General features: G+C 44.1%; 1 protein-coding gene across 1 annotated transcript in view; it reads right to left on the reverse strand.

Moving 5' to 3' along the window:
• KCNK3 (potassium two pore domain channel subfamily K member 3) overlaps positions 1 to 24,493 on the reverse strand; it is an 80,647-nt gene extending 56,154 nt beyond the window's left edge. The window contains exon 1 of the mRNA XM_040430949.1: positions 24,141 to 24,493. Coding sequence (XP_040286883.1) covers positions 24,141 to 24,423 — 283 coding nt within the window. The 5' untranslated portion in view covers positions 24,424 to 24,493. The remainder of the gene's footprint in view (positions 1 to 24,140) is intronic.
• Between the last annotated feature and the right edge of the window lie 1,819 nt (positions 24,494 to 26,312).

Raw genomic sequence — 26,312 nt, forward strand, 5'->3', positions numbered from 1 at the left:
TTTTGACTATACTGTGTTGAAGTGAGGTTCCACAGTCTGTATGGCACTTTATTAAAGAGAGTCAAGAGCATAGCTCTCTTCTCTAGAGGACTTCTATCCAGTGTCAGCCTGAGGTTCCTTAGGCCCACCAGAGGAAAATATTTTGGTCTCCAACACTTATATCATCAATAAAATCTAAGGGTATGGTTACACATTAATGTTTTCTGATGCAGTTTTGGAAGCCAAAATCAGAATTGAATTTTAAAAAAGAGAAGTCATATAAATCCTTTATACATTCCTTCCTTTTATGAACCACTTCTGATTTTTGCAACAAGAACCCCGACTGTGACCCTACTCTCAATGGGTGTGAGTCAAAGAAATAAACCCTAGTGGCAAGTCATTAGCTCCAATGGCAGCTTTAAATGTTTTTTTTTCTCTTGGACCTTTGATGTCCACTATGGCTTCAGAGACTGGGCACACTGGAGGATCCTCTGGTACAATGGTGGGCCAGTCCATCTGTGACTCTATCCTATCCTTGCTAACTGTTCAAGATGAACTGAGTAAAATGTATGATGACATTAATGTCAACTCTACTCTCCATTACCAAGATGAAAGAAGTTAAGCCTGTTCAACAAATATAATGGGCTTTAATTTGAAAGAACCAAATGAAATACAAAACTGGGATATGATCCCAGCTAGAAAAATCACATACTTTCATCATAAATAATGTGTTGTATGTAACATAGCTGCTCACTGCTGCTTAATATGCTGCTGGGACTTCCTACTGGGAGAGAGGGAGAGGGGTCTGCTTCATTAACACTCTGGGCACTATTGAACATCTTGCCAAATTCTGGCAAGAAGCTGGGCTAAGGGCCCAGGGCTTCACATGCATTGTTAATTGCTGCTCTTATTATCACCCATACTTCTGGTTACCTAAGAAGTATGTAGATCAAAGAAAAAAACGAATAAAGTGAGAACTAAAAGTAATCAAACCTGATGATCCCAACTCTCCCTCGACGGCAGATGTCGGAGGGGAAAAGAAGAATAGGAGATGTTGGGAGATAAGACCTTACAAGAGGAGACTGGCAATGCCTTGTTCTCCTAGGAGGATCCTCTGGCACCTTGGTGGGCCAGCCCAACTGTGACTACATCTAATTCTTGCTGACTGTTCAAGATGACCGATTGACTGAATTGAGCGAGGAAGTTGGAAGAAATGGCTGTTGGACCATATGGTCGAAGCTAACTTAAGCATATGGCCACCCTTAGTGCAGAGCCAAAGCAAGACCTTCTCTAACCCTGGGCAAAGCTTCTGTTTTCTAGCCCAGCTTAGTTTACTTGCCAAAGCAAAATAGTTTGATGGCACCTTCTTAGCAGCCAGCACTGGAGCATTTGCCCCCATAGCCACACACCCCACCAGCTATGTCCCTCTTAGTACTCTGCTCACTATTAATATCCTCTGCTGGCCCTCAGGAACCTTTTAATCACAGGACCCATTATTGTGTCAAATTAGGGCCAGTTTTGCACAGGGTTGAGAATAATCCACCCATACATGGGATGTTTTTTTCTGTGGGCAGATTTAATCCGCAGATCTCCCTTTTAATATTTTGACATAAACTTCAATAAGTAAAGCAAAAAAAAAGTTGTCAACATTGATCTAAATCAAAATTTGTAAATGTTGTCCCGAGCTCGCTGCATTCTATGACTTTTCTCAGCCTAATAAGAAGCTGCGCTGATATTTACTGAGCCGCAAAATCCTCCCCGGTAATGATTCTACTCAAGCAAAATGCCTTTGTTCTGTAGGATCGGCCTCGAGATCTGACAGATTCTTCATTATCCTGCTGTACTCAGTGCGGGGAGTCATTTCCAGCCTGAGCGCTGATCAATGAACGTGCTTGTGTAATAACCGCCATTTACTTCCAACATAGTAAAAATGGAGGAGTCATAGCCTACATTTACCAGAAGGCATAAATCAAACCCTGAAAAATAAAAACAAAAACAACAAAAAAAAATGATTCTATTCAAGTCCAATAGCACCCAACTATCTTTTCAAGTTTTGCCCAACTGGGAGCAGTCATTTCTTATTCTAGTGAGGGACTGTTTTTTGCAGGACAAGTTGTAGTTTTCATTGGCTCCAATATTAAGGTACATAAAACTTTTTCACAAAGTATTATTTACTGTGCTCTAGAAATAACATTTTCATTATATTCTATGGGTTGAAACAATTGCAAAGATACCAAATACATATTGTTTTATTCATTCTTAAAGAGCACCTATTAGTAGGCTCAACCCTATTAAACCAGATGTCCCATCTGGTAGGGCTGATCCTGCTGATTAAAACGACACCTATCTTGTGAAAATCGGTTGTGGTGTTCCAAAGAAAAAATACTTTTATTCTTTGTGCACAATGTGGGCTTCAGTTCACCAAGGGGCGGGGAGTAGCTCCTCAGTGTACCTCCGCTCTCCACTGTTGACCACACCCCTTGGTGTGCTGAAGCAATTACCTGTGTAAAGACTTAAATGTTTTTTTTCTTGGGAATGACACAACCGATTTTCACGACTCAGGTATAATTTTAATCAGCAAGATCAATCCTACCAGGAGGTATACCTGGCTTAATAGGTTTGATCCTGCTGATTGATGCCCTTTAACCACTTCACATCCGCCCATAGGATATAAACGTACTATGGGTGGATGTTTATCTCTGAATGGAAGTTCTGGAAGGTTCATTCAGAGATGGCAGCTGCACGCTAATCGTGCAGCTGCCGAGCGGGGGCCCGCTGTCAGTGACAGCAGGGCACCCCAGAGAGAAAGCAGGGACAGTTCCCAGGTGTCCGTGCCTTCTAGATCGCTGTATACACAGCGCTCAACGAGCGCTGTGTATACAGATCAGGAGCCCCTACATAAGAAAATCGCTCAAAAAAAAATAAAATAATATTGGTCTCAGAACATGGAGACATTAAAACATAATTTTTTTGTTTCAAAAATGCTATTATTGTGGTAAAGTTAAAAAAGTATACATATTAGGTTTCTCTACGTCCGTAACAACCATCTCAATAAAAATATCACATGACCTTACCTCTCAGGTGAACACTGTAAAAAAAAAATTAAAAAAAAACTGTGCCAAAAAAAGCATTAGCATGAATTTTTGAAATAATAATAAAGATTTATTTAATTTAAAAAAACAGTGCCAAAAAAAGCTTTTTTTGTCACTTTTTTTTAAATTAAATAAATCTTTATTATTATTTCAAAAATTCATTACAATCATCAACAATATTAATTATTTTTACATTATAAGACAATATAAATACAATTTATAAATTACCCACCCAATTACCCCAACGCCTGTTGCTCCACAAAAAAACGTACTCCTCCTTAACCCATCGCCTCTCCCCATGCCCCCCCAGCCAGTTCTTAATCATTTTAACCACTTCTGCCACAGTCTAACAAATCAAACATTTTTCTTTATCGATTTTTTTGTCACCTTACATCACAAAAATTGCAACACCAAGCAATCAGAAAGGCGTATGCCCCCCAAAATAGTACCAATCAAACCGTCACCTCATACCGCAAAAAATGAGATTCTACCTAAGACAATCAGTCAAAAAATAAAAAAACTATGACTCTCAGACAATGGAGACACTAAAATATGTTTTTTTTTTGCTTCAAAACTGCTATCATTGTGTTAAAGTGAAAGAAATAAAAAAAAGAATACATATTAGGTATTGCCACGTCCGTAACAACCATCTCTATAAAAATATTACATAACCTAAACCCTTCAGATGAGCACCGTAAAAAAAGAAAAAGAAAAAAACTGTGGCAAAAAAACAAAAACATTTTTTTTACCTTACATCACAAAAATTGCAACACCAGGTGATCAAAAAGGCATATGCCCCCCAAAAAAGTACCAATCAAACTAACAAAAAATAAAAAAAACTATGACTCTTAGACAATGGAGACACTAAAATATGTTTTTTTTTTGCTTCAAAACTGCTATTAGGGTGCATTCACATCACCGTTTAACTTTTCGTTCTTCTGATCCATCAGAAGAAGGGCTCGTTCAAATGAACGTGTGCTGCCCGTTGCCATATTGCGGACCGCATTTGCGGATCCACAATACACAGGCACCGTTCCATGTGCATTACGGATGCGGACTCATTCACTTCAATGGGTCCGCAAATAAGGAGATACGGAATGGTGCTGAACGGAAACACGGAATGGAAGACTACGGAAGCACTACGGAGTACTTTCTGGGGTTCCGTTCCGTGCCTCCGCACCGCAAAAAGATAGAACATGCTCTATCTTTTTGCGGAACGGAGGGATCGTGGACCCATTCAACTGAATGGGTCCACGATCCCCATGCGGCTGGGCCACGGATCCTGTTGCATCAGTTGTCATACGTTTGAACCATTTCTGTCTGAGATTTGTTTTTTACATGGGAAAAAACTGCATGCAGTACTTTTTTTTCTACTAAAAAAAACGGATCTCAGACAGAAATGGCTCAAACAGATGACAACTGATGCAACAGGATCCGTTTTTTTAAAGGATCTGTTATTTCCCCCCCCCCCTCTCTCTCTTCTTCTGACGGATCAGAAGAACGGAAAGCTAAACGGTGATATGAAAGCACCCTTATTGTCTTAAATTGAAATAAATAAATAAAAATATACATATTTGGTATCGCCGCATCCGTAAAACAACCAGCTCTATAAAACTATCACATGACATAACCCCTCAGGTGAACACCGTAAAAAAATAAAAATAAAAACAGTGCAAAAAAAGCCATTTTTTGTCACCTAACATCACATAAAGTGCAACACCAAGCGATCAAAAGGCGTATGCCCCCCAAAATAGTACCAATCAAACCGTCACATCATTTGGGAAAAAATAAGACCCTAATTAAGACAATCGGTCAAAAAAAATAATAATCTGTGGCTCTCAGACTATGGAGACACTAAAACATAATTTTTTTGGTTTCAAAAATGCTATTATTGTGTAAAACTTAAATAAAAAAGTATACATATTAGCTATTGCCACGTCCGTAACGATCTGCTCTATAAAAGTGTCACATGATCTAACCCTTTAGGTGAACGCTATAAAAGTAAATAAATAAAAACTGTGCTAAAACAACAATTTTTTTGGTCACCTTGCTGCATAAAGTGTAATAATGAATGATCAAAAAATCATATGTACCCAAAAATGGTACCAATAAAAACATCAACTCTTCCTGCAAAAAACAAGCCACTGCACAAGACGATCGGTAGAAAAAAATAATATATGGCGTTCAAAAATGCTTTATTACGTAAAACTGAAACATTTGCATTGCATCCGTAACAACCTGCTCTACAAAAATACCACATGATCTAACCTGTCAGATGAATGTTGTAAAAAATAAAAACTATGCCTGTTACCTTGCCTCACAAAAAATGTTATATAGAGCAATTAAAAATCAAATGTACCCCAAAATAGTACCCATAAAACTGGCCCCTTATCCCCTAGTTTCCAAAATGGGGTCACTTTTTGGGAGTTTCTACTGTAAGGGGCGCTTCAAATGGAACATGGCATCTAAAAACCAGTTCAGCAAAATCTGCCTTCCAAAAACCATATGGCGCTTCTTTTCTGGGTAATAAATATTGAATTTTTGTTTGGCTGTTAAGCCTCGATGTGTTAAAGAAAAAAATGGAATAAAATGTAAAATCTGCCAAAAAAGTGAAATTTAGAAATTTCATCTCCATTTTCCTTTCATTCTTGTGGAACACCTAAAGGGTTAACAAAGTTTGTAAAATCAGTTTTGAGTAACTTGAGGGGTGTATTTTCTACAATGGGGGCATTTATAAAGGGGGAGGGGTGTTTCCACTATGTAAGCCCTACAAAGTGACTTCAGACCTGAACTTGTCCTTAAAAAGTGGGTTTTGGAAATTTTCTTAAAAATTTTAAGAATTGCTAAGCCTTCTAACGTCCTAAAATTTTTTAATTACATTTACAAAATGATGCCAACATAAAGTAAAAATATGGGGAATGTTAACCACTTGCCATCTGGGCCATTTGCCCCCTTCCTGACCAGGCCAAATTTTGCAAAACTGACATATCTCACTTTATGTGGTAATAACTTTGGAACGCCTTTATTTATCCAAGTCATTCAGAGATTGTTTTCTCGTGACACATTGTACTTCATGATAATCATAAATTTGAGTCAAAATATTTCACCTTTATTTATGAAAAAATCCCAAATTTACACAAAAATTTGAAAAATTCGCAATTTTCTAAATTTCAATTTCTCTGCTTTTAAAACAGAAAGTGATACCTCATAAAATATTTATTATTTAACATTCCCCATATGTCTACTTTATGTTGGCATCATTTTGGAAATGTCATTTTATTTTTTTAGGACGTTAGAAGGCTTAGAAGTTTAGAAGCAATTCTTCAAATTTATAAGAAAATTGCCAAAACCCACTTTATAAGGACCAGTTCAGGTCTGAAGTCACTTTGTGGGGCCTACATAGTGGATACCCCCATAAATGACCCCATTGTAGAAACTACACCCCTCAAGGTATTCAAAACCGATTTTACAAACTTTGTTAACCCTTTAGGCGTTCCACAAGAATTAAAGGAAAATGGAGATCAAATTTTTAAATTTCACTTTTTTGGCAGATTTTCCATTTTAATAAAAAATGTTCTTTAACACATCGATGGTTAACAGCCAAACAAAACTCAATATTTATTACCCAGATTCTGCGGTTTACAGAAACACCCCACATGTGGTCATAAACTGCTGTATGGGCACACGGCAGGGCGCAGAAGAAAAGTAACTCCACATGGTTTTTAGATGCCATGTCCCATTTGAAGCCCCCTGATGCACCCTTACAGTAGAAACTCCCAAGAAGTGACCCCATTTTGGAAACTAGGGGATAAGGTGCCAGTTTTATTAGTACTATTTTTGGGTACATATGATTTTTTGATCATTCATTATAACACTTTATGGGGCAAGGTGACCAAAAAATTGGTTGTTTCAGCACAGTTTCTATTTATTTATTTTTACAGCGTTCACCTGAGGGGTTCGGTCAAGTGACATTTTTATAGAGCAGATCGTTACGGACGTGGCGATACCTAATATGTATACTTTTTCTCATTTATTAAAGTTTTACACAATAATAGCATTTTTGAAACAAAAAAATGATGTTTTAATGTGTCCATGTTCTGAGAGCTATAGTTTTTTTATTTTTTGAGAGATTTTCTTATGTAGGGGCTCATTTTTTGCGGGATGAGGTGACGGTTTTATTTGTACTATTTTGTGGGACATACGCGTTTTTGATCACTTGGTGTTGCACCTTTTGTGATGCAAGGTGACAAAAATTGCTTGTTTTGACACAGTTTTTTTTTTTTTTACGGTGTTCACCCGAGGGGTTAGGTCATGTGATATTTTTATAGAGCTGGGTTTTACGAACGCGGCAATACCTAATATGTATACTTTTTTTTATTTGTTTCACTTTAACACAATAATAGCATTTTTGAAACCAAAAAAATGATGTTTTAGTGTCTCCATGTTCTAAGAGCTATAGTTTTTTTTATTTTTTGAGAGATTTTCTTATGTAAGGGCTCATTTTTTGTGGGATGAGGTGACGGTTTTATTGGTACTATTTCGTGGGACATACGCATTTTTGATCACTTGGTGTTGCACCTTTTGTGATGCAAGGTGACAAAAATTGCTTGTTTTGACACAGTTTTTTTTTTTGTTTTTTTACGGTGTTCACCCGAGGGGTTAGGTCATGTGATATTTTATAGAGCTGGTTTTTACGGACGCGGCAATACCTAATATGTATACTTTTTTTTATTTGTTTCACTTTAACACAATAATAGCATTTTTGAAACCAAAAAAATGATGTTTTAGTGTCTCCATGTTCTAAGAGCTATAGTTTTTTTATTTTTTGAGAGATTTTCTTATGTAGGGGCTCATTTTTTGCGGGATGAGGTGACGGTTTTATTGCTACTATTTTGTGGGACATACGCGTTCTTGATCACTTGGTGTTGCACCTTTTTTGATGCAAGGTGACAAAAATTGCTTGTTTTGACACAGTTTTTTTTGTTTTTTTTTCCGGTGTTCACCCGAGGGGTTAGGTCATGTGATATTTTTATAGAGCTGGTTTTTACGGACGCGGCAATACCAAATATGTCTATTTTATTTTATTTTTTCTATTTTTCCTTTTTTTTTTTTTTTTTTTTTTTTACATGTGAAACTTTATTTTATTTTATTTTTTCAACCCTTTGTTTTTTTTATTTTATTTTACACTTTTCGTCCCCCATAAGGTCATACAAGACCTCTGGGGGACATTTACTTCACTTTTTTTTTTCACAGTTGATTTCTCCTGTAACTGGGGCTGACATAGTAGCCCCAGTTACAGGACAAATACACCCCTATAGAGGCTGTACAGCAGCAATCCTGCGCTGTACAGCCTCACAGCAGGGCTGATCGAGGTCTCTGAGAGACCTCACACAGCTCCTGCACACTCCGGTCACGGCGGTCACATGACCGCCGGGCCGGAACAGGAAGCGCACAGCGCTTCCTGCTCCGCAGACACAGCGCTCGGTGAGCGCTGTGTCTGCAGCGATCTAGAAGGCAGGGACACCTGGGCACTGTCCCTGCCTCCTCTCAGGGTTTCCCTGCTGTCACTGACAGCGGGCAACGCGATCAGCAGCTGCACGATTAGCGTGCAGCTGCTATTTCTGAAAGGACGTTCTAAAACGTGCTGTCAGAAATAGACGTCCACCCATAGGACGTTTATATCCTATGGGCGGACGTGAAGCGGTTAAGTAATAAATATTTTATGAGGTATCACTTTCTGTTTTAAAAGCAGAGAAATTGAAATTTTTAAAATAGCAAATTTTTCCAAATTTTTGGTAAATTTTGGATTATTACATAAATAAAGGTGAGATATATCGACACAAATTTGCCACTGTCATGAAGTACAATGTGTCACAAGAAAACAATCTCAGAATGGCTTGGATAAGTAAAAGCGTGCCAAAGTTATTACCACATAAAGTGAGACATGTCAGATTTGCAAAATTAAGCCTGGTCAGGAAGGGGGTAAATGGCCCAGATGTGAAGTGGTTAAATAATTTTACATGATACTTGTTTCATAGGTATTCACAGGTTCTCCTTTAAGTACTTTTTTTTATATAATAGAAAAGATTCAACTGGACAATCATAAAGTTGGTGGCTCACTACTGGTAAAAAAAGGTGGTCAGAATTAGAAAAACATGGCTTTTTTCCAGAAACAGTGCCACCTCTTTCCAAAGGTAGTGTCTGGTATTGCAGTTGAGCTTTTATTAAAAGCCTGAGCTGCAGTACCAGACAAAATCTGTAGACATTTGTGGTGCTGTTTCTGCAAGAAAGCAGCCATGTTTATTTGATTCTGGTGAAGTTGGGGAAGGGGGCGCTGCGAACCTTGATAACTGATTTCCAGCTTTTGCCCAAATTTTATAAACTTTCACTAACTTTCCAGGGAGTTGGACACCTATTACTGTATGAAGACCTGTGGAGGCAGTGACGTGGTACATCACCCAGATCTGATGACCGGGGCAGGCAGTGTTGTATAGGAACACTTGTTAGCGATCATCTTATATTACCTCTTCTTGTGTTAGTCCTTGAGTAGCCACACCAGCATGTCCCCTACTCATCGTGACCAAAACTCATACTACACCCCTTTTCTAGGTTATTATTTGTGTTGTGGGTTAGGAGGAGGTGACACTCTACAAATCTAGGGATTTATGTTGGAAGCCCCTATCATAAATTAGAGGCTGGAGCAAGGGAGGTTTGGAAATGTTCTCCAGACCCCACAGTAGTTTCTGAAGGAGGCAAGTGTCAGCACCAGCCTTTACGCCCATCTAATAGTGTAAGAATTGCAATTCTGCCTGTGTTCCTCTGCTTGTTGTCGGTTGCACTGGCCAGCACACAGTTGGACAAGTCCAGTTAATTTGGTATGATGAGTAGTGATGAGCGGCATAGGCAATATTCGTTTTCGCGATATTTCGCAAATTTTTCGCACAATAAATTCTCAAATTCTAGAATTCGCGATCTCCAGTCCTTATTTTTGCGATTGTGCAAATCGGGACTAATGATGCACACTTTTTTTTGCGCAATACATGCAACTTCACATTTTATCAGGTCTGAGTAGATATTACTGATTGGTGCACTAAGTACTGTTGTGACATCACAGCACTATGTCTGTAGCCTGTATGTATGGACGGCAGAGAAACAGTAATCCCTATCACACTACCTAACACCCTGCACTGGAACCTATCAGCTACATTATATCACTAACTAACCTACACTGACTATTTCCCACTAACTATCTGTATTATATACACTCACCTAAAGAATTATTAGGAACACCATACTAATACGGTGTTGGACCCCCTTTTGCCTTCAGAACTGCCTTAATTCTACGTGGCATTGATTCAACAAGGTGCTGATAGCATTCTTTAGAAATGTTGGCCCATATTGATAGGATAGCATCTTGCAGTTGATGGAGATTTGAGGGATGCACATCCAGGGCACGAAGCTCCCGTTCCACCACATCCCAAAGATGCTCTATTGGGTTGAGATCTGGTGACTGTGGGGCCATTTTAGTACAGTGAACTCATTGTCATGTTCAAGAAACCAATTTGAAATGATTCGAGCTTTGTGACATGGTGCATTATCCTGCTGGAAGTAGCCATCAGAGGATGGATACATGTTCTCATTCCGTTTACGCCAAATTCGGACTCTACCATTTGAATGTCTCAACAGAAATCGAGACTCATCAGACCAGGCAACATTTTTCCAGTCTTCAAAAGTCCAATTTTGGTGAGTTCGTGCAAATTGTAGCCTCTTTTTCCTATTTGTAGTGGAGATGAGTGGTACCCGGTGGGGTCTTCTGCTGTTGTAGCCCATCCGCCTCAAGGTTGTGCGTGTTGTGGCTTCACAAATGCTTTGCTGCATACCTCGGTTGTAACGAGTGGTTATTTCAGCCAACGTTGCTCTTCTATCAGCTTGAATCAGTCGGCCCATTCTCCTCTGACCTCCAGCATCCACAAGGCATTTTTGCCCACAGGACTGCCGCATACTGGATGTTTTTCCCTTTTCACACCATTCTTTGTAAACCCTAGAAATGGTTGTGCGTGAAAATCCCAGTAACTGAGCAGATTGTGAAATACTCAGACCGGCCCGTCTGGCACCAACCACCATGCCATGCTCAGAATTGCTTAAATCACCTTTCTTTCCCATTCTGACATTCAGTTTGGAGTTCAGGAGATTGTCTTGACCAGGAGCACCCCCCTAAATGCATTGAAGCAACTGCCATGTGATTGGTTGACTAGATAATTGCATTAATGAGAAATAGAACAGGTGTTCCTAATAATTCTTTAGGTGAGTGTATATAAGCTAACTAACTATCTAATGGAATTTGATAAGGAATAGGATCCAGATGAAAGCACAGAGCACAGCAATGACACTGCTCTCTCTCTCAGAACTGCAAAAAAACTGTAGAAAGTGGCTGCTGGGGAGGTTCTTATATAGTAAAGGGGTAGGCAACTCTCCTATTGGTTGCTAGGGATGTTGCTAAGCTCTTACAAAAATATTGCAGCCTTCTCATTGGCCCACAAGCAAGAATCAGTAGTACTGCTGAAAAATAAATCGAGAATATTAGTGATTACGAATATATAGAATATATAGCACTATGTTCTAGATTTTTGCTAATTCTCAAAGTGCCGATATTCACAATAAAAATTTGCGATTAGAATATTAGCGATCAACACTAATGATGAGTCTATGTTGGCAACAGTTTACATAATTGCTGAAGAACTATCTCTACCTTTACTACCTTAACTTTCTCTCTATTCATAGACCTGGCACTGCAGGACAATTCATACTCAATTCAATAATACTGATAAGGTGATGAGTTGGGGGTCTACCTGAACCCTTTATCTAAAATTACCCTGGCAAGACCCCTGTAAGGGGGAGCTTTTGAAGTATATAATCTGCAATGCTTCTAATAGATGTAGAATTGACACTGGTGAAGCTATTTTCCAAAGTTTGTTTAATTGGCTACACTAGAGGAACATGTGAGTGAGAGGACTATGCAACTGGGAAAACGTGGGTGTGAGAGGATTATTGGACCGGAGCAGCGTGTGAGTAGAAGAGGACTATGAGACAAGAAGAACATGTGGGTGAGAGAGGAGTATGAGGCTAGAGGAACATGTGGTTGAGAAAAGACTATGGGACTAGAGGAACATCATTGGTGGGAGAACTCTGTGACTGGAGGAACATGTTGCTGTGAGAGGACTATACGATTGAAGGAACTTGTGAGTGAGAATGGACTATGGGACTGGAGAAATGTATGAGGAAAAGAGGACTATGGGACTGGAGGAACATATGGGTGAGAAAAGAGTATGGGGCTAGAAGAACATGTTGATGAGAAAGGACTAGTAATGGTGGGATATTTGGATGAGAGAGGACTTTTTGAATTGAAGAACATGTGTAAAAAAAAAATAAGGGACTAGAAGAATTTGTATTTGAGAGAGGACTATAGAACTGGAAGAACTTGTGTGTGAGTGAGGACTTTAGATAGCAGGAACGTGTGTGTGAGAGGACTTTGGACTGGAGGAACATGTGGGAGAGACATGGCTATGGAGGAACATAAGGGTGAGAGAAGACTTTGGACTAGAAGAACATGTGGGTGAGATGAGACTATGGTGCTCGAGGAAAATGTGGGAAAGACAGGGCTATGGGAATGGAGGAATATGTGGGCGAAAGAGTACTTTGAGACTGGAGGAACATATGGGTGAAGGGGGAGTATGGAGGTTGCTGCATATTAACTATAGTATACAGTAAGGGACGAGGGTGTTGGTCAGGTGGACCTCTGCAGAATAGTCATGCTCATGAAGGCTTTTCCAGCGCACAGCAGTACAGGACATCCTTAGCAATGAAGGAATCTTAATTTTCCCTGGTCTCTCCAATTCAGCAATAGCTATTAGTGATGGATGAACTTCGGCCGGGACGTTTTGCGAACGCGCGTTCGCGATCAAATGTTCGCGAATCGCTCGTTCACGGCAGACCCCATTGACTTTAATGGCAGGCAAACCTGAAAAACATTCAGGTCATATTTACAGCCACCAAATACTTACTAGAAGTGCACAAATAGTCCCACAACAAGGACAGTGACTTACTTGACATAAGTGAGGGGGATCATTGGCAAAAATTCCCACAAAAAATATGTATTTTAATCAGTCTTAAAGGGAAACTCTCAAAAATGTGCCCTGCTGGAGCCTAGAAACATTTTATTTTAGGCCACGGGAATACAGGCCCAAAAAATTTGGCATTTACCTGACAGAAAAGAACTTGTGATGATGTAGCTGGAGGTACATTAGGTGGTCACTGGATACAAATTATTCTGTAGGCCAGTACAGGCCCCAAAAATTAGGCATTCACCTGACAGAAAAGAACTTGTGATGATATGGCTGGAGGTACATTAGGCGGTCACTGGATACAAATTTTACTGTAGGCCACGGGAGTACAGGCCCCAAAAATTAGGCATTCACCTGACAGAAAAGAACAAGTGATGATGTGGCTGGAGGTACATTAGGCAGTCACTGGATACAAATTTTACTGTAGGCCAGTACAGGCCCCAAAAATTAGGCATTCACCTGACAGAAAAGGTCTTTTATGCCGCTGTATATACATAAGACAAGGACCATTCCTTGTTCTGTGTGGTGGCGGATATTTGTGGGCTGGCATGAGGAAATTCAATTACACGTAGTCGTCACAGGTGTTGAATTCCTCGGAGATTCATGCCTCGTTCATTTTTAGAAATGTGAGGTAGTCCACACTGTTGTAAGCTAGGCGAGTGCGCTTATCGGTCACGGTAACCCCCTGCTGTGCCGAACGTCCTTTCGGACAGGACACTCGACGGGGGGCAAGCCAAGAGTTTCATGGCAATTTGTGCCAGCTCTGGCCACAGGTCAAGCCTGCACACCCAGTAGTCAAGGGGTTCCTCGCTTCTCAGAGCGTCCACATCGACTGTTAACCAGATGTAGCCGGATACCTGTTGGTCTAGGCTTCGCTGAGGCTGGATCCGGAGGGCGGCTGTCGATGGATTGGCTGCAAGAATAATCTTATATCCGAAGTGACCAACACATCTTCAAACCGCCCTATTATTACAGGCGTGGTAAGATTAGTACCCGCACCTGTTTCACTGTGGGTGGAAATTCCTTTGCCAGCGCCCGCAACAGAAGAATGCAGCAACTCTCGCAGCAAGGCCTGGAAATGCTGCATTCTGCCAGCCCTCTGTGATGCTGGTAACATGTCCGCCATTTTGTGTTTGTACCGGGGGTCTAAGTACGTTGCCACCCAGTACTGGTCCTTGCCCTTTATGCTTTTTATACTGGGGTCCCTCTTCAGACACTGGAGCATGAAGGCCGCCATTTGCACTAAATTGGAAGCGGTGGAGCGCCCTGGCTCCTGCTCATCGCCCAGGAGAATGTAGTCCTCTGTCTCCTCCCCACAGCCACGGACAACACCAGGGATCCCTGAAAAGTTTAAAGTCCCCCTCAAAGCCTGCTCTTCTTGCTCCTCCTCTTCCTGCCCCAAGCCACCATCCTCCCATGACTCCTCTTTAGACTCCTGCTGATTTGTCCGAGATGGAGTAGCCCCCCTGGGAATTCATTCAGCATTGCGACTTCCTCATCTTCCAGCTCCTGCTCCTCGACGGCTTGATCAATGACACTGATGGCGCCCTGGCTGCGACTGACCAGTTTGGTGATCTCATCAAATGGCCGCACGTCTTCAGGCGTCGGGCATGAGCAGAACTTGTCCTGCTGCAGATTTCATACAGGTAGTCGTTAACTGCACGTTGCTGCTAGAACAACCTATTAAGCATATACGAGGTGGAGTTACAGTGCATCGGGCTGTCACAAATCAGACGTCTGACGGGCAAGTGGTGTCGCCGCTGAATGTCAGCAAGGCGAACCATGGTTAGCCACTGATCGGCCTGTGACGGCAGAGCTGAAAGCAGTGCAGGACCGGTGTGGCTCTTGGCTTCCAGGCACAACAGCTGCAGCACAGCATGGCAACGTCTCACCTGGCAGGTCGAATAGGTTTTGGGGGGTGCAGCGGAAGAGGCGGTAGCGGTGGAAAAGGAGGAGTCAGCCAAGGAGGAGACGGAGGATGAAGTAGGAGGAGGAGAAGAAGAGGCAGACCTGCATGCAATCTGTGGCGGTAACACCAAATCCACACGGGAGCCGGGTTACATGCTTGACGGCCGTCAGAAGTAAAAGTTATGTACTTTCCCTGCCCTTGTTTGCTAGAACACGTGTCTGTGGTCAGATGTATCTTGGCACCTTCACTGTGTGCCAGAGATATATTTACTTGCCCCTGAACGTGGCCATATAGCTCTGGGATGCCCTTCTGGGAGAAATATTTCCTTCTGGGGACTTTCCATTGTGGTGTGCCAATGGCCACAAATTTTCTAAAGGCCTCCGAGTCAACCAGTTTATATATCAGTAGTTGGCGGGCTAGCAGTTCCGACAAGCCAGCGGTCAGCCGTTGGGCAAGAGGGTTATCCGGTGTCAACTTTTTACACTTGAACATTTGGGCCACGGAAACCTGCCTTCTGCCAGATGAACACGACGACAGCATGGTGGAAGGTGGAGTAGAGGACAAATGGGAGTAGAGAGGAGAAGGAAAAGAGGCAGGATGTGGAGCGCCGATAATGTGGCTTTGTGGGTTCTGGACGCGTTGCTCCCACTGGGCTCGGTGATGGGAGGCCAGGTGTCTTCTTAAGGTGGTCATCCCTAAGTGAGTGTTGGGCTTACTGCGACTTATGTGTTGACAGCACAGGCTGCAGATGGCAACACTATTGTCAGCAGCTGACACTTTAAAAGAAGCCCACACTGCGGAGCCATGTGCCGGCGTCCTGGGAGCGCAAGATGTGACTGTGCATGGTGGTTGGCTCGCTCCAGATACATTTGCAGTCTGCTTATTGCCTCCTGTGCCCTGCGAGCTCTTCCTGCTTCTTCTCGTTCTCCCCCCTCTCTGCTGCTCCGTCTCTCCCTCTGAACTCCCCTCCTCTTCCTCTCTTGTAAGCACCCACGTGACGTCCATCGACACGTCATAATCGTCACCTTCACCACCACTGACATTTGAGATCTTGGAGTAGGCAGCAACAGCAGGGAACCTCCCTCCTTGGGCTGATCTGGGGACTGTCGTCAGACCGCTGGGTGGCGGCCGTTGCTACCTCCTCTTCATCATCCGATGTCAAGAATGGCTGCGCATCAGTAAAGTCTGGATGGGAAAATAATTCCTCTAACTCGAGTGGAGGGGCTATGGTGGTGGCGGTGGTGTTGGTGTCTTTGGAGGTGTACACAGCAGAGAGTGAGGAGGGTGCATATACAGAGGATGAGGAGGGTGCAGAAGCGGAAGGCTGAATGAGCCACTCAACCAACTCTCGTGCATCCTTTGAAGTAATCGCACACGCTTTCTCCAACTTCCAACTTAGGCTCCGGCCTGGTGTACCTGCCTGGTGCACCTGCAGGTATATCCATCTCATTAATCAGTATTTTGTGGCATATCGCGAACCTCAATAAATATTTTGTGGAAACAGGTATATCAATCCCCTTAATCTTTATTTTGTGAAATCAGTTATCTTGCATGCCTCAATCAATATTTGGTGGAAGCAGGTATATCAATCCCCTTAATTAGTATTTTGTGGAAGCAGGTATATCGCAGGACTCAATCAATATTTGGTGGAAACAGGTATATCAAACCCCTTAATCAGTATTTTGTGGAAGCAGGTATATAACAGCCCTCAATCAGTATTTTGTGGAAGCAGGTATATCAATCCCCTTAATCAATATTTTGTGGAAACAGGTATATCGCAGGCCTCAATCAATATTTTGTGGAAGCAGGTAGTTCAAACCCCTTAATCAGTTTTTTGTGGAAGCAGTTATCTCGCAGGCTTCAATCAATAATTGGTGGAAGCAGGTATATAAATCCCCTAATCAGTATTTTGTGGAAGCATGTATATCACAGGCCTCAATCACTATTTTGTGGAAGCAGGTATATCAATACCCTTAATCAGTATTTTGTGGAAGCAGGAATATCGCAGGCCTCAATCAATACTTGGGAGAAAAAGGTATATCAAACCCCTTAATCAGTATTTTGTGGAATCAGGCATATCGCAGGCCTTAATCAGTATTTTGTGGAAGCAGGTATCTCGCAGGCCTCAATCAATATTTCGTGGAAGCAGGTATATCAATCCCCTTAATCAGTATTTTGTGAAAGCAGGTATATCACAGGCCTTAATCAATATTTGGTGGAAGCAGGTATATCAATCCCCTTAATCAGTATTTTGTGGAAGCAGGTATATCGCGGGCCTCAATCAATATTTTGTGGAAACAGGTATATCAAACCCCTTAATCAGTATTTTGTGGAAGCAGTTATGTTGCAGGCCTCAATCAATTTTTGGTGGAAGCAGGTATATGAATCCCCTTAATCAGTATTTTGTGGAAGCAGGTATATCGCTGGCCTCAATCAATATTTGGTGGAAACAGGTATATCAAACCCCTCAATCTGTATTTTGTGGAAGCAGGTATATCACTGGCCTCAATCAATATTTTGTGGAAGCAGGTATATGAAACCCCTTAATCAGTATTTTGTGGAAGCAGGTATCTCGCAGGATTTAATCAATATTTGGTGGAAGCAAGTATATCAATCCCCTTAATCAGTATTTTGTCGAAGCAGGTGTATCGCAGGCCTCAATCAATATTTGGTGGAAACAGGTATGTCAAACCCCTTAATCAGTATTTTGTGGAAGCAGGTCTATCGCAGGCCTCAATCAATATTTTGTGGAAGCAAGTATATCAAACCCCTTAATCACTATTTTGTGGGAGCAGGTATCTCGCAGGCCTCAATCAATATTTGGTGGAAGCGGGTATATCAATCCTCTTAATCAGTTTTTTTTTTGTGGAAGCAGGTATATCGCAGGCCCCAATCAATATTTTGTGGAAGCTGGTATATCAAACCCCTTAATCACTATTTTGTGGAAGCAGGTATATCGCAGGCCCCAATCAATATTTTGTGGAAGCCGGTATATCAATCCCCTTTATCACTATTTTGTGGAAGCAGGTGTATCACTCCCCTCAATTATAATTTTTTGCCACAACAGTATATCACACCACCCTGTTTATTTGGGGCAACAGGTATATTGCAGCCGTCAATCAGTATTTTGTAGAAGCGGTATATCACACCCCTCAATCAGTTTTTGTTGGGGCAACAGGTATATCACACTCGTTGCAAATAGTTGTTCCAATAGCGTTTGTCCCTCTATATAGCTGCGGTATTAAAGCAGAACCGCACACAACTGCTGCACAATACAAATGCACTATAATATACTTTCTATGTTAGAAAGTACATTATAAGTATATCACACCCCTCAGTATATCACACTTATCGATAGCACATGTATACCAGTCCTTAAAAGGATTTTTGTGGCCCTATTAGCTAGCGTTTGGTGTCCCTAACAGTCTGTCCCTGCTCCACACAGCAACCTCTCCCTACACTGGCAAAACACAGAACGTAAAATGGCTGCCAGATCGGGTTCTGTGATAGGGTGGGGGTGTGTCCATGTGCTGAAACGTCTCAATTGGCTGTCCTGTCCCACCTGATGGATGTGTCATGGGTCAAAGTTCGGCGCAATGCAAAAGAATATGGCGCCGGCGGACATCGGCATATGTTCGCATGTTCGGCGAATCTCGAACGCGCAAAGTTCGCCGCAAAACGAACGCCAGGTGAACAGCAAGGCCATCTCTAATGGCTATGGACCTTACAGTAGTCCTGAACACATTGTGTAAAAAAAGGTATAAAGTGGATGGCTTCCCAATGTCCAATTATAGACATTATCTTCAACAATGTTTAAACGCTGGTCATGAAAAATATTAATTTTTTTAAACTAGCACCTGAATCTGAAAACTTTTGGAATTGCATGTAATTAAAATGTTAGTATAGCCAGTGAGTTATTTAATAAAATGTGTCTGTATAGCGCCACCTGCTGTTAGTTCTTTTTCGTATTTCTTGTCGAACTCACTGAGGAGGTCGCACATGCTCAGTTTAAATCTTCAACTGTCATTGTCTGTTAGAAGGTGTAGCAATTACAGTGAAAGAGCTGCAGCGGACAGGACATGCCCCCCCCCCCCCCCGAGAAACGGCACACCTCCTGAACGGCCAACCTGAAATAAATCTAACAGAACAATTGGAGCAGTGAAGTTGGAGATCTCTGGATTCATGTGAGGTACAGGGCTGGTTCTAGGTTTGTTAGAAATAGACTCTCATGTTCTATATGATGTCTGATTTTAATTTTTTTGCATCAATTATGGCATGAACACTTCAAATCCATCCATCTACCCATCCATTGATTGATCTGCAATCACTTGTGTTGGACACACACACACACTGCTCCTGCTCGACCCGTGCCAATAGCACATTGCGGTAGGATGCAGATGTCAGGGATGACCTGGGGTAGTTATCCATGGAAATGAGACATGGCTGATCTGGATGCCTGACGGTGGTGTCCATCTCCCTAACACAATTGACTGTCCATAGATCCTGCTGACAACCGCAGGATCCATCAACTGGAATGTAATGTGTATTAATAAAAACAGCACCCCTATAACAGTGACATCCACAGTGCCCCATAACAGTGACATCCACAGTGCCCCGATAACAGTGACCTCCACAGCGCCCCCATAACAGTGACATCCACAGTGCCCCCATAACAGTGACATCCACAGTGCCCCCATAACAGTGACATCCACAGTGCTCCCATAACAGTGATACCCACAGTGCCCCCATAACAGTGATACCCACAGTGCCCCCATAACAGTGACCTCCACAGTGCCCCCATAACAGTGACATCCACAGTGCCCCCATAACAGTGACATCCACAGTGTCCCCATAACAGTGACATCCACAGTGCCCCCATAACAGTGACATCCACAGTGCCCCCATAACAGTGACATCCACAGCGCCCCCATAACAGTGACATCCACAGAGTCCCCATAACAGTGACATCCACAGTGCCCCCATAACAGTGACATCCACAGCGCCCCCATAACAGTGATACCCACAGTGCTCCCATAACAGTGACATCCACAGTGCCCCCATAACAGTGACATCCACAGTGCTCCTATAACAGTGACATCCACAGTGCCCCCAAAACAGTGACATCCACAGCACCCCATAAGAGTGACATCCACAGTGACACCCATAACAGTGACATCCACAGTGCCCCCATAACAGAGACATCCACAGCACCCCCATAATAGTGACATCCACAGTGCCCCCATAACAGTAACATCCACAGTGCCCTCATAACAGTGACATCCACAGTGCCCCCATAACAGTGACATCCACAGCACCCCATAAGAGTGACATCCACAGTGACACCCATAACAGTGACATCCACAGTGCCGCCATAACAGTGACATTCACAGTGCCCCCATAACAGTGACATCCACAGTGACACCCATAACAGTGACATCCACAGCGCCCCCATAACAGTGACATCCACAGCGCCCCCATAACAGTAACATCCACAGTGCCCTCATAACAGTGACATCCACAGTGCCCCCATAACAGTGACATCCACAGTGCCACCATAACAGTGACATCCACAGTGCCACCATAACAGTGACATCCACAGTGCCACCATAACAGTGACATCCACAGTGCCACCATAACAGTGACATCCACAGCACCCCCATAACAGTGACATCCACAGTGCCCTCATAACAGTGACATCCACCGCGCCCCCATAACAGTGACATCCACAGTGCCACCATAACAGTGACATCCACAATTCCCTCATAACAGTGACATCCACAGTGCCCCCATAACAGTGACATCCACAGCGCCCCCATAACAGTGACATCCACAGTGCCACCCATAACAGTGACATCCACAGTGCCCCCATAACAGTGACATCCACAGCGCCCCCATAACAGTGACATTCACAGTGCCACCCATAACAGTGACATCCACAGTGCCCCCATAACAGTGACATTCACAGTGTCCCCATAACAGTGACATCCACAGTGGCCCCATAACAGTGACATCCACAGTGCCCCCACAACAATGACATTCACAGTGCCCCCATAACAGTGACATCCACAGCGCCCCCATAACAGTGACATCCACAGTGCCCCCATAACAGTGACATCCACAGTGCCACCATAACAGTGACATCCACAGTGCCACCATAACAGTGACATCCACAGTGCCACCATAACAGTGACATCCACAGTGCCACCATAACAGTGACATCCACAGCACCCCCATAACAGTGACATCCACAGCGCCCTCATAACAGTGACATCCACCGCGCCCCCATAACAGTGACATCCACAGCGTCCCATAACAGTGACATCCACAGCGCCCCCATAACAGTGTCATCCACAGCGCCACCATAACAGTGACATCCACAGTGCCCTCATAACAGTGACATCCACAGTGCCCCCATAACAGTGACATCCACAGCGCCCCCATAACAGTGACATCCACAGTGCCACCCATAACAGTGACATCCACAGTGCCCCCATAACAGTGACATCCACAGCGGCCCCATAACAGTGACATTCACAGTGCCACCCATAACAGTGACATCCACAGTGCCCCCATAACAGTGACATTCACAGTGTCCCCATAACAGTGACATCCACAGTGGCCCCATAACAGTGACATCCACAGTGCCCCCACAACAATGACATTCACAGTGCCCCCATAACAGTGACATCCACAGCGCCCCCATAACAGTGACATCCACAGTGCCCCCATAACAGTGACATCCACAGTGCCCCCATAACAGTGACATCCACAGTGCCCCCATAACAGTGACATCCACAGCGCCCCCATAACAGTGACATTCACAGTGCCCTCATAACAGTGACATCCACAGTGCCCCCATAACAGTGACATCCACAGTGCCCCCATAACAGTGACATCCACAGTGCCCCCATAACAGTGACATTCACAGTGTCCCCATAACAGTGACATCCACAGTGGCCCCATAACAGTGACATCCACAGTGCCCCCACAACAATGACATTCACAGTGCCCCCATAACAGTGACATCCACAGCGCCCCCATAACAGTGACATCCACAGTGCCCCCATAACAGTGACCCCCCACTATGATCTGTAGATGTGTTATTCTACTTCTTGCCCTAGCGCTGTTCTCATGATAGCAATCTCTAGATATTGATGTCTCCGTCGGTTCCTGGAGACCTCATCTTCAGAGACAGTGGAGTCAGCTCTGGATGTTTGTAGTGCCTCAGCGACCAAATACGAAAAATTAGCAGACAGTCCTAGTGGGGTAAGGGTTAAATGTACTTAAAGGGCCAGTCCATGTATTCCTATCTACTCTGCATGCTCCTCACCACGACTCAGGTCCATCGTGGTCCCAGATTTTAGGAATCTGAGCAATATTATTGAGATACGTAGGTACCGTTAGGTTCAGTGACTGTTCTGGAGAACTTTGGGAGGGTGTCCACCTCAGGTCCCACTATCCCATGAACTCGGTGGTCCTGTGCTGGGCTTCTATAGGACTGTAAAGCGTAGAAGAGTAAAATGGCCTAAGAGTCAGAGTGCCCCTAGGGTGGCAGGTCTGAGGTAGGTCAGGCAATCATCCTAGGATGTTGTGATCTGGTACCTGAGGAGGTCTACAGTGGAGGGGCAAGGGAGTGAACCCTTACAGATAGTGCTACTGGGAAATTGGCTAAGGGTCTTGCATTAAGTGACATCATCAAATGTTGTGATGTTACCAGCAGGGGTCATAGCTATAGAGGGTTAAGAGGAGGCAGTTGTGGTCCCTCAGGAGGTCAAATGGCCCCTCTACCAGGTAAGAAGTCACCAGTGCTATAGATTGCACATGGTACATGGGGCCCCTGATACAGACTCAAGTTACACCTCTGGTCCTTGGGGCCCCTGGAGCAGCTATGGCACCGGTTGGAGCTGGTGTCTTCTACTTGATGTGCACATCTTGTGTCTCAGAATAGACCTCACACATGGTGTGTAGCAGTCGCCCTGGGGTGTGACAGTTGCATGTTGTCTATTTTTCGCCCTCTCATCGCACCGTCCTCTCAGCTCCTCCCCAGATCTATAAATTGTTACATAGTAGAGAAAGGCGATAGAAACGGGGGCTAAATATAGAAGTCCTAGTATCCTGCTGCACCGGCGGAGGTGTGCCCCCCCAGTATAGGACTCCTGACACCCCCAAAACTCAGGACAACCTGACCACTGGATTCCATGGAGAGGACATACTGGAGCTCAGAGACATGGAAACAATGTGTCTATGAGAAGACGGAGATATATTATTATATTATCTGTCTAAAAAAAGGAAATTCCACGGCACTTCCAAAAAAAGCGTATTTTATTACACCAGATGCGACGTTTCGGTCCTCTCAATGGAACCTTTATCTATCTATCTATTATCTATCTATCTATTATCTATCTCATATCTATTATCTATTATCTTCTATCTATCTGTTATCTATCTATCTATCTATCTATCTCATATCTATCTATCTATCTATTATCTATTATCTATCTATCTATTATCTATCTATTATCTATCTATCTATCTATCTATCTATCTATCTATCTCTCTATCTCTCTATTATCTATCTATTATCTATTATCTATCTATCTATCTATCTATCTATCTCATATCTATCTATCTATCTATTATCTATTATCTATCTATTATCTATCTATCTATCTATCTATCTATCTATCTATCTATTATCTATCTATCTATCTATCTATCTATCTATCTATCTATCTATCTATTATCTATCTATCTATCTATCTATCTCATATCTATCTATTATCTATCTATCTATCTATCTATCTATCTATCTATCTATCTATCTATCTATCTATCTATCTATCTATCTATCTATCCATCTCACACCACAGTTCTCAGGACATCCACCTGGAGAGATATCTCCAGGACTTCTATCTACACTTCGCCCTCAGAGCTGTAGTTCTCCTCAGCAATCCTTAACCCCAGCTGTGCCGGAGCCCCCTTTGGCCACCCTTTGTCTCCCAGCAGCCCCCACACAGCAGCAGAAGTTTGCTCTCCTACCTATGGTGGTGATCACAGTGATGGCGAAGTAGAAGGACCCTGCGAAGGTCCACTGCACCCCCGCCTTGTGGGGCTTGAGCTTCAGGACGACCCACTCCAGCTCGGTGTAGTTCTCCTCAGTCAGGTTGTACTTGCCCCGCAGCTCGCTCCTCTTGTCCTCCAGCTTCTTCTTCTCCGTGGTCTCCTTGTCCGACTCCAGGACATCGAAGACGGCGGCTCCCACCAGGAGATAGGTGAAGGTGCAGATGATGAGAGCCAAGGTCCGGACGTTTTGCCTCTTCATGGTGCAGCTCGGGGGGTCTCAGGGGCTTCCTGCAGGTAGGTGGCCGCGGTGCCCCAGGTCATGGCTGCAGCAGAGGTCCATGCTCTCCTGGAGAGGAGGCTGCTGCTGCTGCTGCTGCCTGTGGAGCTGTCCTTTCAGCACCACCCTCAGGAGGCTCAGCCACTGCCAGCCCCGGCCATATAAGGCTGTCTGCTCTCAAAGGGGAGGGCAGGAGGACATCTACAGGCATCCTCAGCCACAGACCCTGGAGACCTGCAGCCCAGACACCTCCAGTGAGAGCACTGCCCTGGACATGGGGCCAGCAGCTGTCTCATAGACTGCACCCAATATCCAGCCCCTGCCACCTCCAGGAGGGAGCACTGCCATGGACATGGGGGCAGCAGATGTCTCATAGACTGCCCCTATGGTCCAGCCCCTGCCACCTCCAGGAGGGAGCACTGCTCTGGACATGGGGGCCAGCAGCTGTCTCATATACTGCACTCTACACCTGCACCCATAGTGCAGCCCAGACATCTCCAGTGGGAGCACTGCTCTGGACATGGGGGCCAGCAGCTGTCTCATATACTGCACTCTACACCTGCACCCATAGTGCAGCCCAGACACCTCCAGTGAGAGCACTGCCCTGGACATGGGGCCAGCAGCTGTCTCATAGACTGCACCCAATATCCAGCCCCTGCCACCTCTAGGAGGGAGCACTGCTCTGGACATGGGGGGCAGCAGATGTTTAATAGACTGCCCCTATGGTCCAGCCCCTGCCACCTCCAGGAGGAAGCACTACCTTGGACATGGGGGCCAGCAGCTGTCTCATAGACTGCACCCAATATCCGGCCCCTGCCACCTCCAGGAGGGAGCACTGCCCTGGAATGGGGACAGCAGATGTCTCATAGACTGCCCCTATGGTCCAGCCCCTGCCACCTCCAGGAGGGAGCACTGCTCTGGACATGGGGGCAGCAGCTGTCTCATAGACTGCACCCATAGTGCAGCCACCTCCAGGAAGGAGCACTGCTCTGGACATGGGGGTGGGGGGCAGCAGCTGTCTCATAGACTGCACCTGCACCTATAGTGCAGCCCCTGCCACCTCCAGGAAGGAGCACTGCTCTGGACATGGAGGGGGGGGGGGGGGGGTGATTGTACAAATGCACATAATTTGGGAAGGGGAGGCCCCTATGACATGTCTATGGATGGGACCTTGGATAGGAAGTCCAAAGGTGGAGGTGACTGCACAAATATAATGGGGGAGGGGGGGATCAGATGCAGCTTGGATAAGGAGGCCAATGGTGGAGGTGACTGCACAAATACACTGGACTGGAGAGGTGTGTGTCTGGAGAGGGGCTCCATGTCCTGGAACAATCTGGATGGGACCTTGGATCCTGCTCCTTTAAGGGGCTTGTGTCAAAGGCTACACAAGAAAAGGTAGGAGCGGTGTGGTGGGGGTATAAGCGGAGGAGGGTGGTGATCCTGGAAATTGGAGCCTCTGCACACTGGTGGTGGTCGATCAATAGAGAGAAGATTGCACACAGCAGGAGACACCCCCTCCCCATTTGTCTCTGCACTGTGTGCTGCATTATGGAATAGCTGCTCTAAAGCCTGTGAGATGCCTCCTTGCTGTTAGTGATAATCCAGTGTAATAGAATTGGACGCTCACTACTACACACTACAAGTCCCAGCATATCTTTCCCTGGACTAGGACAGTTCTAGCTGTTCCACTGGAGAACAGGGTGATCACCATCATTGTACAGTATATAGTCCTGTAGAGAGACAAGACCTCCCTGTCTCCCCCTAGTGGTGATACTGGGTGATGACAGTCTTCTCCTCTGCTCTGCAGTGTATTTCTTCTATAGACTGGGTTTCTTGGAGGGATGCAGGATGGGTATTGGAGTAAAGCAGAT

This window comes from Bufo bufo, chromosome 4, assembly GCF_905171765.1.
Source record: "Bufo bufo chromosome 4, aBufBuf1.1, whole genome shotgun sequence".
Lineage (NCBI taxonomy): Eukaryota > Metazoa > Chordata > Amphibia > Anura > Bufonidae > Bufo > Bufo bufo.